At 23.4% G+C, this 21515-nt stretch overlaps 5 protein-coding genes across 6 annotated transcripts; 1 reads left to right on the top strand and 4 right to left on the bottom strand.

Annotated features, from left to right (window-relative positions):
* Nucleotides 1–7746: 7746 nt before the first annotated feature.
* Nucleotides 7747–9760, bottom strand: LOC129610667 (BLOC-3 complex member HPS1). The gene has a single exon (XM_055523310.1). It carries the CDS (start codon nt 9751–9753, stop codon nt 7969–7971), a length of 1785 nt encoding a protein of 594 aa, XP_055379285.1. The 5' UTR covers nt 9754–9760; the 3' UTR covers nt 7747–7968.
* Nucleotides 9761–10666: 906 nt separating this feature from the next.
* Nucleotides 10667–11796, top strand: LOC129610684 (metallo-beta-lactamase domain-containing protein 1). The gene is made up of 4 exons (XM_055523332.1): nt 10667–10823; nt 10893–11030; nt 11091–11258; nt 11318–11796. The coding sequence occupies exons 1-4, from the start codon at nt 10769–10771 to the stop codon at nt 11668–11670; spliced, it is 714 nt and encodes a 237-aa protein (XP_055379307.1). The 5' UTR covers nt 10667–10768; the 3' UTR covers nt 11671–11796.
* Nucleotides 11797–11875: 79 nt separating this feature from the next.
* Nucleotides 11876–15609, bottom strand: LOC129610657 (very long-chain specific acyl-CoA dehydrogenase, mitochondrial). The gene is made up of 5 exons (XM_055523294.1): nt 15361–15609; nt 14027–14243; nt 13101–13955; nt 12421–13047; nt 11876–12354 (listed from the first exon to the last, which is right to left on the bottom strand). The coding sequence occupies exons 1-5, from the start codon at nt 15432–15434 to the stop codon at nt 12214–12216; spliced, it is 1914 nt and encodes a 637-aa protein (XP_055379269.1). The 5' UTR covers nt 15435–15609; the 3' UTR covers nt 11876–12213.
* A 675-nt stretch (nt 15610–16284) lies between these two features.
* On the bottom strand, nt 16285–19275 carry LOC129610682 (uncharacterized). 2 transcript variants are annotated; one of them, XM_055523328.1, is made up of 4 exons: nt 18823–19275; nt 18470–18749; nt 16952–18136; nt 16285–16890 (listed from the first exon to the last, which is right to left on the bottom strand). In XM_055523328.1, exons 2-4 carry the CDS (start codon nt 18500–18502, stop codon nt 16387–16389), a joined length of 1722 nt encoding a protein of 573 aa, XP_055379303.1. In that variant the 5' UTR covers nt 18503–18749; nt 18823–19275; the 3' UTR covers nt 16285–16386. The 2 variants fall into 2 exon arrangements, with proteins under 2 accessions (XP_055379303.1, XP_055379304.1); XM_055523329.1 differs by having other exon boundaries at nt 18470–18770.
* Nucleotides 19276–19560: 285 nt separating this feature from the next.
* On the bottom strand, nt 19561–21191 carry LOC129610685 (tubulin-specific chaperone C-like). The gene is made up of 3 exons (XM_055523333.1): nt 20867–21191; nt 20138–20748; nt 19561–20077 (listed from the first exon to the last, which is right to left on the bottom strand). Exons 1-3 carry the CDS (start codon nt 21076–21078, stop codon nt 19782–19784), a joined length of 1119 nt encoding a protein of 372 aa, XP_055379308.1. The 5' UTR covers nt 21079–21191; the 3' UTR covers nt 19561–19781.
* Nucleotides 21192–21515: the final 324 nt, after the last annotated feature.

The raw sequence follows: 21515 nt of genomic DNA on the forward strand, positions 1-21515 counted from the left end.
TAATATTGTAAATTTAAATTAAATTAATTAATATTGAAAATGGTAATTAAATTAATTCAAGCATATGCTTTTAATTATTGAAAATATATTTTTCCTAATTAATTACTAATGAGACTTACTCAAATGTTCAAAACGTAAATAAATATTTGATAAATTAGAAAATGTCAAAATCAACAAGGACGTCTACCAAAATGCAAATCTAATGTCAAATTGACTTATTCAGCAATGCTTATTTTAATTGCTAAATAAATCAAATTTACATTAGATCTGTAAATTTTAGTAGACTTCTCATATTTTCACTCAAAAAATTTATTAGAATATTAATTCGATGCTTTTTATTCAATATTAATAAATAGCATTTTTGACTTCAAAATTTCAGCTATATGCTATCAATATACAATTACATTGTTAAGAGCAGTAATTACTAAATTGTATGTGTTTAGTATTATAATATTCCCTGACATCAGAATTATAGTAATACCGTATTAATACACAATTCAGCAGTTGACATTTATAAGCTGAATTCGCTGTATTAATACAGTATTATTGTAATTCCGATTTCAGGAATTATTACAATTATGAAAATATGCATTATACTTTAAATATTTAAAAAAAATAATAAAGACTGACTTATTATATTACGCCATCATAATAATTTCCCTTTTTAAAGGGAAATGAAAAAAACTTAATAATATTGGCAGTATTTTAAATATTTTTTTAATGTCGTGCTTATTTTACACATTGTATGAGTTGCTTAACTTAGCATAATTGTCTTATATTTTAATTATTTTATTAAATTTTTTTTTTTGTTTTAAATTTTTAATTCATAATTTCAGATTTTATTATTTATCTTATAAAAAAAAATATTTAATATTATTTTAAGAAGAAATACATAATTATATTATAAGAGCATGAAAATAAATGTGATAATTTAAACTAAAAACTTTAAAATAAAATAAAAAATTATTTTCGCTTACTTTAATTACATATTAAGTAAGGGGTAATTAAAAAAGAACATCATAATCGGAAAAGTATATAAGAAATGAAAATGAAAAAAAGTTAATGATTTATTTTGAGGGAAATGATGAGAATTTTTATTTCTCACTTTAAAATTGCAACAATACAATATTAATACACAATTCAGCAATTACAACTTATAAGCTGAATTATAAATTAATACCATATTATTGCATTTTTCAAGTTAGATATTTTAACTATACTTAAATTGTTTAATAAAATGCCGTGAATTTCAAAAAGCAACAATATAGTGGCGGTTTTTGAAAGTGCAATAGTTAAGACTAGAACTGCAAAGCTTTTAAAGTTTCATGAACAAATTAAATGTAGAGCTTTTAAAGCTTTGCAGTTCTAATCTTAAGAATTGTATTTTCACAAACAATCATTATTAATACACAATTCAGCAATTACAGCTTATAAGCTGAATTGTGCATTAATACAGTACTATTGCAATTTTGAAGTTACGGATATTATATTACAATTACATATGAATATGTATAAAAGAGATACACCTATATACATATATACATACTCATTATTATACTTAGTATAATAAAATAGTATTAAATTAGTTGAAACAATATACTATTATGTAGTTAAAAAATATATTATAATATTGTATAGTAGTTTATATAAAATTATAATTTATTAAAAATACTTACATGCATATTACATAATTACCTATAAGCAGGTGAACCATAACGATTTAAAAACACACTTAATCTATAACAAACTTATGCACCGTTACTGTAATTTGAGTTATTTCACATACAAATACGAAATTTTATATTATAAAAAAAAGAAATATCACAATGTTAAATAATATTATGTAGTAGATAATTAATTAATTAAAAAAAAATAAATATATATATGTACATGTAATAAAATAAAAATAAAATAAAAAAATTGGTATAACATTTTCTGACAAGTATTAATTTTCGTACAATAAAATTCTATTAAAAAATTATTATAATTGTATAAGAAAAAAGAATATTAGAAATGCACGTAAAAAAATTCATCTTTAATAATTTAAAAAAAAAAGGTTTCTAAGCACATGAAGAAAACATTAAATCGTAATAAATCAAGGTTTACAATATTTTGAAAGAATAATAGAAAAATATTACAATCAATATTTTACCAATAAATTTTATTTTATCATCTGTTTTGACATTCGCATATGATTTTAATGTTTGACAACTTGTCTCAAAAATTAATGAACTCTATTATAGTTTATGCAGATTAACGAGAAAAAAAATCGAAAATTTTATGACTAAAAAATATAAAAATTAATTAAAAGCACTATACCAACTTTGCAACACTGCAATCTGAAAGTTTTTGTGTGATGTGCAAATATGTCAGAATTAAAATCAGCTGTTCTTTAAATTAATCAATTTCAAATAAAGAATTAAAAATTGAAGCGAGAATTTATTTCAAATTTATTGAAAACGCAATTTATTTCAGGACATAAATAACAAAAAAAGGTAATTTTAAAATTAACTTAAAAATTTAAACAATTTATTTTAGTAAATTTTCAATGTTCGACATATTTAATATTAAAAATCACTTCTAATGAAATTTTTTCAAACTGCTCATATGCTAAAACTTTTTTAAAAAATTTACTTGCAGAATGAGCTACAGAAAATGCTGCAATTTAATACTTCAAAATCGAACAATACAAATTTATAGTTCTTTAGTTAGAAAACATACTGCATGTCAAAACTAACTAAAAACTGAAATACCGAAAATGCCCTTACTCATATTTGTTTGTATATAAACGCATTTATGATTTTTTCTATAATTTAGTGATATTTATAATAGAAAGCTAATATAGTTCTAGTATATACTAAATTTTAATTAATATCGCCTATTTGATCTCCTTCAAATCATACTCTAACTTTATTTTAAACTTTCTTTTCGATCGGGCCTTATTTCGTTTTACAAATAAAACTCAGTTTTGTTTGACAAGCAAATTAGTTTTAATTTTTTTTTTTGTCAACTTTCTAATAACAATAGCGTGTTGCCGTGTTTATATTATATGTAAGTATATGTTTTATTTTTTTATTTTGAAAATTACATTTTAAAAAATTCGGTTTCAAAGGACTATAACCACAGGAATATACAATATTTTAAAATAATGTATAACAATTTAAAGTTTTCCATGAAAATAAAATAAAATAAAAAGAAATAAGGAACTTTAAGAGTATATGTAGGTACTTAGTTACGAAAAAATATTAATTGTGACTGTATTTGTTATAAACTAAACACTTCAAATGGAATAAATTACAATCCACAAAAATAATGAATGAAAATTATACAAAAAACTTTATGTCAACACTTTCAGAAATAAACAGTAGCTTATACATGTGTTATACATATGCTGGTCAAAAATGATAATGATCCGATTTGATCAATAATGAGCATTACACTTTGAATTTTTTTTCATTTAAATTTCAAACATTTTTTTAAATACATGCATATATTTTAAAAATTATAGAATATTTGTACATATAGTATAATAAATTTACTAATATATTAAAAGATAAACCATAAATAACTATAATGTTAATTCAGAAAAATCAAAAGAATGACAATTCAATAAAACCACCCACGCGTCATAAATTCTCTTTTTTTTTTTTCAAAAATAATAAAAAGCACAAAAATATTTTACTTGAAAATTTGAAATTTTAATAGAAAAATTTTATAAAATGCACCATTACGATTCCATAATATAGGATATAAAAATAAACACTTCTAATATATTAAGAGTAAAATTAATTAATTATAAAATAAGAAATTAATTTCAAAATAAATAAAAAAAAAATATTACACTCCTATTATGATTGAAATGAATTTAAATCAAAAAGAAATATAAATGTGTGTGTTAACTAAAATTTATTGTAAATTAAAAAATTATTAGAAAATTTAATATAGTAAATTAGATAAAATATAAAAAAAATATAAATAAAAGAAATTGTTGTATTTGCATAGAAAATTTTATATTGTAATTATTTTGTTAATTTTTTATTATACTTTGATACCTAAATCCTTGATTTATTTGAATGATTTCAGAATTGAAGTAATACACCACTACTTACTAGACAACTGTTGTCTTACTACACAACTGTTGTATTACTACACAATTCAGCAAATACAACTCATAAGCTGAATTGTGTAGTAATATCGTTTTACAGCAATTTTGAAATCAAGGAATGCTTAATTTAATAAACAAAATTTAATAACATACTCAATTCGTATACGCAAATACTTTTTCAAAACGTAATTCATTTAATTGAAAATTATATAAGAATTTTTTTAAATTTTTAATAAATCGTATATAAGATCAGTGTTACCGTGTATCGTGTTAAGAAAACGCATTCTGATTTTATAATTGCAGTAAAACGGTTAATAACTGTATTCCTGTATAATTCAGCAATTATATCTCATAAGCTGAATTATGTAAGCTTACGATTTATATGTGCTGAATTATTTAGCAATACAGTTATCATGGTAATTTTAAGCAAATATCTCTCATTTTACTTTCATTTTCAAATTTAATATTACATTCAATTATATATATATATATTAAATGAACATATAATACAAAATTCAGCAATAACAATGCATCAGCTGAATTTTATATTAATACCGTGTTACTGTAATTTTATAGTTAAACATGACTAAATTTATATTAATACATATTTGTATATTAAATTTTACATACATATCTTAAATATTAACAAAAAATTTTAAAGCGTTGCTTTGCTCGAAAATGAAAAACATAAAAAAACATAAAAAAACTAATTAAATCTTAAAAAACTGCATTTTAACAAAATTTAATTCATCAAATATTGTAATAATTTGGGCGTTTACAAAAATGCAAATCTAACGTTAATTTGACATATTCAACAATACATTTTTAATTATTGAATAAATTAGTTTGGACGTTAAATCTGCATTTTGGTACATGCCATTTAATTCAATATAAAAAATGTTTATATTATGTTTGTAAATATAAATAAATCTATATGTATGTTTAAAAGGATGCCTTCCGCTTTACATAAAATTTAAAAAAAAAATTATAAAAGTATATAAAAAAAAAATATTACGATCATTTTTATAAAAAAATTTCTGTTTTTAGCTTACAAGAAAGAATTTTTTTAATTAAAGCAATAAAAAACACTAAAAACAAAAAAAAAAAATATGCAGCAGCTACTTAAAAAAAAAAAATCACACTTTAAATGTAATTTAATATTTCCCTAATTTTATCATAAATTACAGGGGCGAGAGGCTTTTGAAAATTTTAAGTGATTTTTTAAAAACTTGCAATGACCAGAAAATTTTTGGAAGATTATTGACAAAAAACATTTAATATAATTCGTAGGCCGTCTACCAAAATGCAGATCTTATGCCAATTTGACTTATTTAGCTATACTGTTTTAATTACTGAATAAATCGATTTGACATTAGATCTGCATTTTTGTAGGCGGGCGACCATAGTATGAAATAACTAGAAATTGTTCTTATTAAAATTTATATATTATATAAATTTTTCCTATAATAATGTACAATAAACAAAAAATTTTAATTTTAAAATAATTGTAAATTAAATCAAAATTTTATTTTATAATTTTATTTAAATATAAATATAATTTAATTGATAAAAATAGATTTACAATATTAAGTATATTGAACTTGTTAAAATATAAATATTAGTTAATTTTAATTTAGAAAAAATAAAAATAAAAAATAAAAAAGCAAATTAAATAATATTATTTAATATATATAGTAAATAATTATAATAAAAACCCACTTAAAAAATTATTCTAGGAAAATATAGAATAAAAAATATAAAAATTAACTTTTTATTTGCAATAAAATTAAAAAATTTATATTTGTTTTAATTTGAAAAATTGTAATGAAAATTTTAAATTATGAATAAAATCTATATATACATATATATATATATACATAAATATAGTATATATACATAATATAAAAATATTATTTAAAAATTTTATTGTTTTATTTTTTTATATATAAAATTTAAAAGCAAGAGATCAGTCAAAATAATAATGATATCTTACTAAAACTAACATCACCTACCATGTTGTACTAAGACTGTTACTGTTAATTACCTAAATTCCTGTATATAGTATAAACGATTCTTCACAACAGATCACATATATATATAAATTCTTATTAAAATTTATAATAAAAATTCGGATTACAAAATTTATTTAACTAATTATTTAATAGTGATTGAAAAATTTGTCTTATACTGGTTTCTTTAATTAATAAGGGAGTTTTCGTTTATGCACGCTACGCTGAAAGTTCTACATTAAAAGAACTAAAATTTCTAAGCCGCAGTGTTAAGCAGTATGAAAAAACTTCAGCTAAGTTTTTTTTAGTTTACGCAGTCTACAAATTCTGAAACTTATCTAATAAAAATAATCAGTCCGTTCGAAAATAACAGAAATGACATTGTTTATGAAATAGTACTGCAATACTTTTCGCCCTCCAAATCACTGCAAAATATGGAAATTTTAACAAGATTTGAAAACTTAAAGAAAACTTACTTTAATAATCCATCAATATTTGAATTTGCCGTTTTGAAATTTAAAATTCATTTTGAATTTTCGATTCGAATTTTAAATTTGAACATAAAAAAAAAAAGCTTCACGAGGCAGCGACAAAATTTAAACTAGATGTCTGCGCTAAATTTCTAACATTTATTTATTAAAGATTGAATTTTCGAACGCATTTTATTACAGCCAGTAATTTCTGAACGATCTATATTTTTAGTGTATGTAGCGTGACGATTTTCGAGCGTGCTACAAACTAGAACTATTCTAGAAATGAATAAGCGAAAACCGCCTTATTTTGATCAATTTGTTTAGATTATGAATAATCACTGAAAATGAGTACAAATCAACTTTCTGAAAGTTTATCATTCGTAAGGTTCATCATTCAATAAGGTAATCATGAGAGTCTTCTTAACGTGAATATTTTATAAAAATTATAAAAACTACATACATACATTAATTTTCAATATTATTTTATTTATTGATTAATTTGAAATATGCTTTTGTTTTTTTTTAAATAATTTTATTTGAGTTAAAAATCTTATTTTAAACTTATTTTTTTTTTATACATACTCATACATATAAATCGTATTTAAATATAATTTCAATATGTTTAATATAAATTTCTGTTTTTTAAAGTAATGAACAATTAAAACTTAATAAGTACAATAGGAATGTGCTAGTAAATTAATAACAATAATTTTAATAAAAATATTAAAATTAAAATCGATTTAAAATTTGTATTTATTTATAAAGCAAGAAAAAAAATAACATAATCAAATATAGTAAAACATATAAAATAATAAGCTTATATTAAAATATTATTGATTTTTTTTTTAATTTTTAGCTTAAAATAAATTTCTAAATTCATTTTCATCATTTATTTTCATTATTTAAAAAATCATTTTAAAAATTTCTTTTTAATTAAAAACGTGCATTAAAATTAGCCATACCTACCAAAAAAAAGAGAATTACAATATAAATTTAAAAAATAAATTTTAATAGCATAAAATATTGAAATAGAATAATACAATTTGAACTTTAAAAAAAGTTTTCTAAAAATATGATTTTCTTTAATAAAAAAATTTTCGAACAAATTTACAAATACATAATTAATTTTAAAATTGCCACAAAAGGTACATATTTTTTAACTTAAATTTTATCTATTTTTCTTTTAACTAAATTTAATATTGTTAGTAAAAAAAAAAAAAATTTGTTCTAAATTTTTATATTTTCATATTTTGACTAGAATGAGTTTATTTTTTTTTTTTAAATTACATGTAATACTTATTACATAGACAATTATTGTTAGTAATTAATATATAACATTAAAATAAAATTTATACACATATAATATGATATATAAATTCTTTTAGATATCAAATACAGAGGGTCCTGTTACATCACTTATAGTTGCAATTAATCTTCTTGAATGATCTAAAGCGCATGTTGCTGTCACTAGACCCAAATGAATACAAAATAATTCATAACAACGAATTTTCGACATTGTCATTTTTGGAAAACAAACTTCAGATAAACGTTGAAAAAAATTCCCACCTAAAATTCCAGGTTCGTATCGAGGTTTCAATGAATTAACATTATTAAAACTATTTTCTAAATCTTTTGGTTTTATTGTTATACCATTTTGATCTTCAAACCATAAAAAATATGAATAATTATATGATGTATCTTTCCACATAATTGATGTATGTCCTTTAACTAAATAATATCTACATAATTCGACCATACTCCAAATTTTTTCTTTTGCTATATAAGTTTCTGTTACAAAATCTGGTGCAAAAATACTTCCATTTGTACGATCGACAAAAATAAAATGAACTAAACCTGGAAAATCTTCTAAATATGAACCAATTGATAAATTCCTTTGAGCTTTAACACTTAAAAATTCTGAAAATTCTAAAAGTTTTTCTTCGACCATTGTTGAAATTTCTAAAACTCTTTCAAATCCATGATCTAATATTGCACAATCTGAACAAGTTGTTTTAAAAAGTTCTTTCAGTTCTTCTAAAAATATTGGCATATTTGATTCAATTTGCAAAACAACAGATTTATCAAAATTTTTGAAATATTCTTGATATTTTTTACGTAATACGTCCCATCTAGACGAAAATTTTTTTAAAGCATTATCAATTTCGACACTATTAAATTTTGCTTTTCTAATTGCATCAATACATTGTTTAAAACAGCTTTCCAAATTATCAAATGCTGTTTTTAAATGTTCTAAATCTCCTTGCATTTGTAGAGTTTGTATTTTTTGTAAAGCAAAAAATGTTTCATATATGTTATTAGAAACATTTAAATTACCATATTCAATAATTAATGTTAATGACATTTTATCGAGTAGAGATGTATGAACGATATGTGGTATACATCCTCCAGAACCACCGGACTGATTACTATTATATTTTCCATTTAAAAAAAATAAATGTGATTGAATGTTGATAGCTTTTGATTCCAATTTAGATTGTAAAACTTTATTTATTATAAATAAAAATATAATATCAGATGTATTGGTTTTCTGAGCTGAACGACTTGAATGAATACCAGCTAATTTTTTGTCAACAAACAAAAAAGCATGACATCTTTGTGAATGAGGATCTTGCTGTAATTTCTCAATAACATTTTGAAGTGTTTGATTAATAACATTTGTTACATCTGCATTAATGATGAGACGATCGATTCCATCAAGCAAAAAACTTTGTTCCTCTTGATATAGTTTCTCCCACATATCTATAAGATCTGTAAACAAATCTCTTTTATTTTCTTCTTGCTTTAAACTTATTAAATTTGTTCCACATAAACGTTTAGCAAATGATATCGAAACCAAAACACATCTATTCATATATTCAAGTGTTTGTTGTCCAATTTTTATGAACATGAATCCTAGATATTCACCAAATACAAAATTACCATATTCACACTTAAATGAAGAATATGTATTATCGAATTGGCAGAACATAATTTTTTGTGAATTAATTATTGGACTGAAAATTTGTAGTATTGCATTATCATCTATTTCATTTGTATCACTATCATTTGGATCTGGGCTTAGTTCCTGAAATTTTTTCTTAAGCTCATCATTGAGTTTTCTATATACTAAATCACTTGAAGCGTCAAAAATTAAAAGACCATCCATGGTCAACCAGCTGCGTTTTAAAATAAATTTTATTTTAATTAATATTTTCCTAATTTAATTTGTTCTTTTAGATAAACATTATAAATTTAATTTAAATAATACCTGATATTTCTATGTATGTGCTTTGGAATTTAAAGAAACCTGAAATTTTATTGAGTTGTTTTATCTTTTAACTCAATTTGTTATTATAATCTTAAAAACTAATTTGAGCTGGTTTTTTTTTAATTGAGTTTTACATCTCCAATTTATTCTACAACTAAGTATCACAAAATTAAAAGTTTTAGAAAAAATTGTTTTTTTTTGCGAAGTTTACAAAATTTAGTGTACCGAAACGAATTACCAAAATGAAATACCTGTACATAAATATTGAAACGTCAAACAGGTAATTTGGGAAATTTTCGTCGAAATAAAATGAAGTCTCAGTGCTTGTCAATTTTTCTATGATCGCGATCAACAAGCTAATTTATTAAAGTATAATATAACAATTTATATTACTGATCCAATAACGAGCAGCGAAGCATAGAAATACCCATTAAAAGATTATGTAAAATACAGTTTTTAAGAACCAAGTCAAACAATTCATCTAGGTAATTTAGTATGTATAATATAACATTAGATAAATATTCGTCAAAAAATATAACAAATAATTTGGAATCAGAAAGTTGTTTTGGAATTTATTCTGGAAACAGAATATTTTCAGGATATTTATTTTTGTAATTTTGAATATCTTATTTTCAAACATTGTGAATTAATGTGTCTGCGATACAAAATTTGATATATAAATTGTGAATAGCTATGTTGAAAATTATAAAGGGAAATTATATTTTATGTACAAAACTTTTGTTTTGACAATCGAATCGATTAAACCACTAAATGTCAAAATCAGCTGATTTCGCGTTTTTACATAAATATATTGGCATTCTTATTTTTTTTTACTTTCACTTGAATTTTAAATTACGTTTGGTTTCTAATTATTCCGGCTTTTTTGACATTTCTTTTTCTTCAAGTTAACAATATGGATGATGAAGCTGCTGCTCTAGATGTAAATGAAATATATGTTTTATATGAAGGTAAATTACATTTATATTTAAAATATTAAAATTGCTAATATTTATGTTTGATTGAAAATTTTGTTTTAGGATATTCTTATATAGATCCCCAAGATTCAGTAAATTCAGTAAGAGCTAATTGTACTTGTACTTTAATTAAAGGCAGAAATAACTATAATATTATTGTGGATACAATGACTCCATGGGATAAAGATAAAATTTTACAAGGTTTAAATCTTAAAAACTATTTATTGATTTTCATTGAAATTAATTTTTAAACAATTAAAGCTTTGTCAGAACATAATATAAAGCCAGAAGATATAAAAATTGTTGTGAGCACGCATGGGCATTCAGATCATTGTGGTAACAATAACTTATTTACAAATGCTGAATATCATATTGTTGGAGAATGTATATCATGTAAAGATAAATATTTGAAACATGATTTTAGAATCGGTATGTAATATAATCATAAATTTTTCTTTGACTATGTACAAGTAGCATTTAATTTTTAGGTAATTTTCATTTAACTGATGATATATCAATAATGCCCACTCCTGGTCATACATTAACATGTGTAACAGTGTTAGTTGAAAATACAAATTTAGCACCGCTCGTGGCTGTATGTGGTGATTTATTTGAAAAAGAAGAAGATATAATCGATCAAAAAATTTGGTTAGATGACGGTGGAAGTGAATCACCAGATATGCAAAGAGAAAACAGAGCAAAAATAGCTGAAATGGTTGATTACATTATACCAGGTCACGGTAAAGGTTTTGAGGTCAGTAATAAATACCGTGATTTATTACGTGTAAATGCTGGCCTTAGTGAAAAAGATATTGAGAGATTTTTGAGAGATTCTAGTTAAGATGAAAAAATCGTAAAATTCATGTTTTTAGCTATAATTCAAACATTTTTCGAAATTATAAAACGCAATATCAATGCTGTTGAATAAAAAAATTTATAAATTTAATAGAAAAATAACATGGTTTTTTTTCGCTTTCGGTTCAATTCGCGTATATTCTGCATAAAATAAAAATAAAAAGGCAAATTTAAATTAATATCACTTGAAAATATATTTTTTTAATAGAATTTGATTTCTTTTTTTTAAACAATTTATGAAAATATTGATTCATTAAGAAAAAAAAAAAAATAGACAAAATACAAATTAATCTATTAAAAATTAGGATAATTAAAATTAAAAATTTTATATAATTACGGCATATTGTAATTGCGAATAAAAACTGCAACTACATACTTTTAATCTTATTAAAATTCTTTTTAATATTTTTTCGTTAAATCTTTATAAAATAGACAGCAATAACTATCAAATATGAGGTGCTTTGTTTTTACGATTCAACAATACAAAAAAATATATAAAAAAGTTAGTCTGCTTAATTGATTTGGCTTTTTAGTTTGTTGAAAAGATTGGTGTTGTACTAACTCCTTCATTTTCACATACTGTCTTTGCAATTTCAGACATTTTGCGATATGCTTCAAGATGAGTTGAACTTGTTGTTTTACGTAAACTTTTTTGTGTACGATCAGAAGCCTTCAATATAAAATATTAAATTTTAATATTTGACTAAAATTATGTCCAAAATTTTGATATACATACCTCTAAACACCATGCTTTCGCTAAACATAATTCATGTTCAGCTGTTGGTAAATTTAAAGAAGCGGCTCTTGTCGCTCTTGATAATACTATTGCCATAGCATATATATCAATAGCTGCATCTGCTAATCTATTTAAAATAAATTGTTCATGTACAATATTTTTTCCATATTTTATTAATAGAGTTTCAACAGTATTCCCAAAAACATCAATACATTCTGCAGTTCTTTTAGCATATGGCTGTAATTCTGGATAAACAAAAGAACTTAAATCAACTCCACCGAAACCGATTTTTTGACCAACTCTTTTTGATGCTTCTGAGAATATAAGTCCTAAGTTAGCAGCCGGATTTTTAAATGCACTTTGCAATTCCTTAAGATGGGATCCAGCATATTGAATACCAGTTAATGCAACAAATAATCTTAAAATATCATTTGTTCCTTCAAAAATTCTGAAAATTCTAAGATCTCGCATTACACGTTCTAGACCAGGCTCTTTCATGAAACCCATACCACCCAAAATTTGTATAGCTTCATCACATACATACCATGCTGATTCTGAAGCAAAAACTTTAGAAATTGCAGCTTCTAAATGATAATCTTGACTGCCAGAATCCATATTTTGTGCAATCTGAAAACTTATTAATTAAAAAAAGAAAACTATAATGAATATTTCATATGTACCTGTAAAGCCATAGATTCTGTGATGTATTGAAGCATTGACATTCTAGCTAACTTTTCTTGAATTGTTCCAAATTCTTTGATCTTTTTTCCAAATTGTAATCTTTGATTTGCATGTTCAGTTGCTTTTTTTATACATTCTTTCATTGTTCCAGATAGGGTAGCTCCCATACCAAAACGTCCATTATTTAAAATTTCCATAGCTACTTTAAAACCATTACCTTCACCACCTAATACATTTTCAATTGGTACTTTTACATTATCATAATATACTTCAGCTGTATTTGAACATTTGATGCCCATTTTTTTTTCCGGTGGACCACTGCTGACACCACCAAATTCTCGTTCTACTATAAATGCTGTAACTTTATCTTTTTTTTCTCCAGTTTTTGGGTCAGTAACTTCAGTCTTTGCAAAAACAGTCATTACATTTGCTATACCACCATTAGATATCCAAATTTTTGAACCATTCAGTATGTAATGTTTTCCGTCAGGAGATTTAACTGCACGAGTACGAATTGATGCTGCATCTGAACCAGAACTTGGTTCTGTCAAACAAAATGCAGCATAAACTTTTTCTGTCGATACTTTTGGTAAATATTTTTCTTTTTGCTCTGGTGTCCCAAATAATAGAATCCCTTTGAATCCAATACTTTGATGGGCACCAATAACAATACCAAAACCTAAATCGTGTTTACCAATAATCTCTCCCATACGACCATATTGTGTATTCGTTAAACCTAAGCCACCATAATCTGGAGGTACTTGTAAACCAAAAGCTCCATGCTCCCAAGCAGTATCTAAAGTTGATGGATCTACTTCAGCATTTTCATCATTTTTCGCTGCATTATTTGTTTCCTAAAAAAAAAATATTAAAGAAATTTTAAATTAATCATTTTATTGAATCAATTTTTTTATATTTTATTTACAGTAAAGAATCTTTCAAAAGTATCCACAATACTTAATGTATATTGTTTTTCTTCGTCACTTAAAATATCCGGATATGGAAATATTTGTGCTGATTGAATTTCTCCACGAAATATATTTGCCATAAATGACATATTTGGCCCTTTTTTCTTTTCAGGTGTTGATGGTTTCGGTTTGCTTGCAGCTTCTTTTGGTTGTGCAACTGCAGAAGATAGACACCTAAAAAAAAAAAAAAAAAAAAACAAAGGAAATGAATTATTAATAAATATTATAAATTCAATTGAGATTCTAGGCATTAGTTGTTATTTTTGAATTTAATATTAAATTATATTTTAATTATTATCAATTTTTGTTACATCACTTGAAAATTGTTTGAATTATGGTGAACTTTTGCACCCATGTTATCTATTATATTAGAAATATGAAAATCAATTTATAATCAATTTCAAAATTGGATCTAGAATTCATTCCTAAAAATTTTTTAAAATTCCAACAATTTGTTAAGATTCTTTTTTATAAAATTTTTGGCGATTGAATGAAATTTGAGTTCAATGAACTTTTAGAAAAGTTTATTTAAATATTTTGCTCAGCATTTTATTCAAAATCACTTTTTTTCTCATTTAAATTTGTGTTTATTTTTATACCAAATTTGTGTAGACCTATCTAAGTAAACACGAACCCATACCTATGTACCTACTTGTTTTCAAGTTTATTTTATTTAGTGGCCTTGAATGCATACACACATATTAAATGCATAGACATGATGACAATTTGTTTTGTTTTTTTTTTTTTATAAATTGCGATTAAATGTAAATTTTTATATTTGAATTTGTAAACATGTAGGTAAGTATTTGTTATACATACTTAATTATAGACAGGTACTTGTATATATTCATTCAAATATGTTTTCCCTATATTGCTCATTTGGACTTTGCCCTAGTTCATCAGACGTATGAAGTTTTTGTTTTTTCTTACCCTACAAAACAATAAGTACAAAGCCATTTATGAATATGAAAATAAAATTTCTGAATTGTGAAAACCGTGCTAATTTTAAATTTTAAAATATAAAATTATAGGCCAAAAGATGTGTGTATATTTTAATATATAATTATTTACCAACACACAAGGCCTTCCAAAGATATCAATGTTAAATTTATTTTATTTTTAGACTTTCTATTTTTTATTTTATTGTGACGTTCATTGATAAAATGAAATTTATTTTTCATTTTTAGGCTCAAAGTCCAAACTTATAAAACCTAATTTTGTAATACGAAATTTTCGAATTTAAATTTTTAAAGAAATTCATTACAAAAAATTTCTAATTCCAATAACTTACCTATAAAATTCAGTTTCATTTTTAGAAAAATTTTTCGTAGTTTTCACAAGTGCATTACAACCGATTCGCAACATTTTCAATATTTACGTGAATAATTTTCTTTTTAATTAATATTATATTTTTGACCTGTTTATTTACTAATTAAATATATTCTTTATTTTTATATGCTTATTATTTTTTTTTATAAATTAAAATTGCACAAATTTCCACCCTCACTGCTTCGTCTTTAAAATATTAATAAATTTATTATTGTACGTCGTACAAGAACAACTGACTTTTACCAACAGAAAATCATAACACCATCTGGTGTTTTTTTATCGTAATGAAGAAAATAATATTGTGAATTTTATTTTAGTGTTGGCAATTGTTCATAATTGTGTATGTATCGTTTATCAATATTTAATCATTTTTTTTTATATTTTCCAAAAATGGCTATAGCTCATTTTTAATTAAAACGTCTTTATTGACTCAAATTTAATTAAAAAGAGAACATAATTTTAAAAAAATTAAAAGGAAACATTTTTTGGCTAGTTTATATTTGCAAAATATGGCAGCTATCTGAATATATTACTTTTGCTTTTACTTTTTAAAGAAGTACGTTAATTTTATAAGTTTGCTCATTAGAGTTTTGACTGTTGGTGTAAGAGCAACTTTGGAAATTCAAACATCTCCAAAAATTTTTTGGTTACGGCTTATTGTCAGATATTGGGGATTTCTGTGAGTTCCTGGTGAACATGAAAAAAACTTAGTATCGCTTTATATCCACTACTTTAGTCAGAAAACATGTTTAATAAAAATAAATGGTAATTACAATGAGTTTTTAATGTAAGTATGTATATTTTATTATATACAATGTACAAATTTAATAATTTCTGTAGGTGTATACAATAATTTCTACAACTAGCAATATTTTTTTTTAATAGAAATATAATATGTGTATAAACAATATAAGCAACATATTTTTTAAAATCTTTAATTTTTTTTTAAAAATATACATTTTTTAATAACTTTAATAATTTAAAGAAACTATTTTCGGGTAAATTTTTCACATATATATTTTAAATTTATACATATTTTACAATCACAGTCAATCTCAACTGTTGATAAATCTTTCCGAAATTTAATTAAAAATATATTTATTCTAGTCCAATCCGTTGATGTACAATCTTTTTCACAGTGTCCTTTAATATATATTCTTTTTAATTTTGTTAAGTTTGTTATTAATATTTCAATAGCTTCATCAAAATGAACATTTTCATTATAAAGTATTCCATCTAAAGATAATTCTTCTATTGAAGGCGAATTTTGTGTAAATACATTGAGTACAAATGCTGAATCATATATGGAAAATGGATAATGCAATCTTAAATGCAATGTTTTTAAATTTTTGAATTTGATTCCATGAAGTAATGTTTGATCAGTTATTTCACATTGTAAATTTAAATGATTTAAATGACGAAGTTCTGATAAACATGATCCTGTTTTGTGTTTTGTTTGTAAATCAACACCAGTAATACCGTAATCGGTTACCTACAATAAAAATATTTATTTTATATTCGAATTAAAAAAAAAAACGAAAAATTAGAATCACCTCTGAGGAATATATACTTAAATCAATAAGATTTCTTAAATTTTTTATTATATATTGAATTCCAGTATCATTTATTGTCTTTCTGAAACCACCACAATGCAGTACCTGAAGATTCGATAATTTATTTGATATCTCCAAAAATGCATCATTTGGCAAATTAATTTCAACGCATTTTAATTCAATTAGTTTATTATTCATATTTTTAGCTAATCCATTTATAATTCCATCCCTTCCTATTTCCCAGCATTCATTTATATTCAAATATTTTAGATTTTTTAACTTGGAAATTTCAAACATTGTTATATCCGTCAATAAAATATTTTGATTAATATTTATTCTTTCCAAAAGTGGTAAATTTTCTAAAATTGTTATCATTTCCCAATCAGTTAACTCAAAGCAATTTATTAAACTTAAATTTGTAATTAAATTTTGAGATTTAATAAAATCAGCAAACTGCGGATATTCATGATTTAATTTTAATGATACTTCTCTTAATTTTAAATTACATAAAAGCTGTTGAGAATCTAGTAATGCATTTACAGCATCATACTCTAAAATTAAACATTTTAAACAATTTTCATTATTTTTAATTATATGAAATATATCCAAATTAGAATCATCTTTATAAACGAATGTTTCTACACCAAACTTTTCCAAATTTTTTACTTGAGAAAATACTTTTGAATTTCTATGAGTATAATAATCGCCAGATAAAATAATAGATTTTATTTTTGTCGAAATAATATTTGAAATAAGTTGAGATTGTTGTAATAAATTTTCTTCAGAAAAATTAAAATAAGTTTTAATGCATTTTAATTCTTCTAACTTTGGTAATAATTTTAATATTTCACATAAACCTTCAAATGAAATCGTATTTCCTAATTTTTCTAGAACTAAGTTTTTTATATCACCATTTATATTTTCAATTTCGAAGAATTTCAACAAGTTTTCTTCATTTAATATAGTTTTATCACTGTTGTTTTCATTATATACTAAATGAATATTAGAAAATTTTCTAAAACTATTTGAGAATAATTGTTGATTTTCAGCATTTGCAGAAGTTAACTTTAAAACTGTACGATTTTCTACATCCAATAAAAGTGAAGCACATAGCCATTGAGAACACGTTAGTTGAGCTGATTTTATATCGATAACATCCAAATATTTATAAATATTTGCGATTACCTAAAAATAATAAAAATATAGTGTATTAATATAACTAGTACGTAAATGCCCCAACAAATGAAAATAAGAAAAATATATTAAAAATTCATATTATTAGTGGGTGCATAATACGCCTTTGTTATTTCCATTTTACAAACTCTTGTAAAATTATTAAGTTGGGAGCCTGTCCTTCTACTTGATTCATATTAAATTAAATTGCTTTCATAGAAAAATATTAAACTTCTGCACACAGACAAATACCTAGGTCCTAGGTTAAATACGTACCTACATACATATGTAAATAAGAATACAATTTTCATTTTATAAATTTTATTTTAAAAAAGCAAATTTTACCTCCAGTGGCAAATCATTGTAGGAAGACATCATTAATTTTATTTTATCATTTTAATATTATGTGGAACAATTGTTTTACAAATTCCAATGAAAATCAAATATTGAAAATTGCGATTAATTTCATGTTTACATCAAATTACATCTGTTCGGTAGTTTACTGAACTTCAAAACACAAAAATAAACAATAACGTATCATATGTTGCGATGATGGAGAAAATTTAATTAAATCGATTAATTGATATCGATTTAAAATCGATAATTAAAATTGATAGAAAAGGGACTAAAATAAATTTAAAGTTGACTAAAGTTAACAAAATTAATTAATTTAAATTCAAAAATAAGAATAGATAAACCTGATAGAAAGGTACCGTTCGAGGAAGGTCCAATTCTCTAAGGGTATTATTGTTATACTTGCAGACGTTGCATTCTCGTAGGATAATCGCTGACAAGTTTTTTGTTCATCAATTTATTTTGGGGAACGTTGTTTCACCGTTTTTTGTTGAAGTGGGTGTCTTTTTGGTAGAAGCTTTTGATGATTGCCATCACAGTACGGATTATGGTAGAATGAGCTGATAAAAGTGTTCTGAGGTCTATACTTTCCAGGGATTTGAATTATGCTTAACTATTTGTTAAATATCTGTAGTATTGTAGCTCAATTCTTTTTTGTTTTTGCTATTTCTTTTGTTCTTCCGTAAAACTTAATCCAAAAATGTTCAGTGTCTCTCATAATAATAAACTCTATCCCTTACTAAATCTCCATCATGTCCTTTTTCATCAAATTATGACGATTTTGCCAAAATCATGACGATTTTAAGTGATGGTTTTATTTGCACTATAATTGATGCTTGGCCTAAGCAATTCGTCTTATATATATGAAATAAGATATTCAATATACAAAAAGGATTGATAATTTAATTTTCTTTCCATTGCTACAATCAAAAAATACACCTTAAGAAATTTCAATTAGATCGGCATATTCCATTGTTTTCAATCAATACAAATTTATTATGAATAAGTCTTTATCAATCGTGTTAAATTTTAGTTATACATAATTCTTAAAATACCTCGCGTTATAACATGAAAAATTAATATATAGAATGAACAAGACATTGTTTTCTTATTTTGATTAGTTTTACATATATGCGTACATAATTTACAAATTTATTTATTAACGTTTTTACGCTTAACATTTTAACAAATATAAATATGTAATATAATATAATCAATTATTAAGCTCTTCACATATGCGTCCGTTTTTCAAAAAGTTTAATAACAAAAATGCAAAATTTTTTATTCTGATTAGAAAAACAATCTAATTCACTCCATTAGTAATAATTTCATTAGAAATCACTACTACTTTTGGTTTTTCTTGATTGTTTGAATCTATTTCTTGTTGAAGAGCATCCGAATTACAATTAGCATCATAATTTGGGAAATCATCCCATTTTTCAAGTTTATGATTTAAAAATTCTGCAGAAATTTTTGATTCAATAGTTTCAGTCGTTGATTCTTTATTATCAGAATTATTAGAATTATATTCTGTTTCTTGAGAAATATTAGTATCGGTATCGAGGACTTTTCCAGCACAGTTATCATTATTTACATTAACTAAAATATTAAGATTGTATATTAATACAACTTGTTAAAAAGCTATTGAGTAATTCTTACCTTTAATAGGTCTGATATCTCTAGGCTTTTTAAGATCTGGGTTGTCCAGATAATCAACAAAAATTATGCTAGCAACCGATTTCTTAGTTACAGCTTCTCCAGAATCATCAAAACGAATATGTGTTTTATCATGTTCTTTAGATTGATTAACATTATTTAGTTTTTTTTCATTTTCCGATTTCGTTATATTTTTTGTCTGTAAAATTTGTGTTGGCGTTTTCTGAAATCTTAAAGTTTCTGATTTCTCAGGTGAAAGAAGTTTTCTTTCTTTTTTCTTCCGTACTCTCCGCTTTCTTGGAATTTCGAACATTGCTTCACCAATTTCATTTGCATGATTAAAGATATTAGTCTTTTTTGGGTGGTCTCCATTTAACACACCTTCAGTTGAAAACGAATTCAAAATTTGAGAAAAATTTGCCATTCGATCTGTCAATTTATTTAAACCATTTTGTTTTATTTTCTCAGGTTCAGGTTTCAGAATTGGTGTAGTATCAGAAATTAAATCACTATTTTCGTTTTGTTGACACTTAAATGGTTTGGGTTTCTTTCTTTTTGGAGAATTTTCTCTAACGAAAGATTCATTTTTCAAATTAAGGGAACTTTTAATTGTTCTGAAATATATGGAACAAATGGAATATGTATTTTAAAATGCAGGTTCATTTATTAATTTACCGGCCTTTTGCCGGTTAAATGTATCAAATCATATGTTGTTTAACCAAATTTACTTACAATATTTCGTTATTTTTAGCCATACAATGTAAATAACTAATATTACTGTTTGGATGCAAAAAGCCATCATCATCCAAAATAAAAATTTTTTCTAAATTAAAGATTCCTTTCAGATATTTTCCTAAATGTTTAATTTTTGTCCATTCTGGTTCTATAAGAAATTTCCATATTTTAATATCATCATCGACTTGTACTCTAATTTTTGAAGCCATTTTAAAATATAAGTTTCTTTTTTTATTTTTTTAAATTTTAATAATTCCCCCTGTTTTTTAAAAATTTTGTATAAATTTAAACTTGAAATTACTATGAACATTTACATTTTGTTTTCTTTATTTATTTTTTGTTTTTGAATGTACTTTGACATTTTTTCCACATGTGTCACAAAGATATTTTTGACATATTTTAAATAAAATAGCAAACACAAAATTCCTATAAATATTAATGTTGCCAATTGATAAAATTTAACGTACGTTTTCCCTTTTTAAGTTAAGCTATTTTAGTTTTTATTTTTAGGTTAAGGTTTCAAAAATGTTTATTATATCAGAACAATAATGAACAATTTAAAAAAAGTTAAAATCTCTTTTAACAAAAAACAATTTCAGACAAACTATTCATGTTTTAACTAAAATTTTTCTAATATTAATCACTT

Source organism: Condylostylus longicornis, unplaced genomic scaffold (genome assembly GCF_029603195.1).
Source record: "Condylostylus longicornis isolate FDR11 unplaced genomic scaffold, ASM2960319v2 ptg000046l, whole genome shotgun sequence".
Classification (NCBI taxonomy): Eukaryota; Metazoa; Arthropoda; class Insecta; order Diptera; family Dolichopodidae; genus Condylostylus; species Condylostylus longicornis.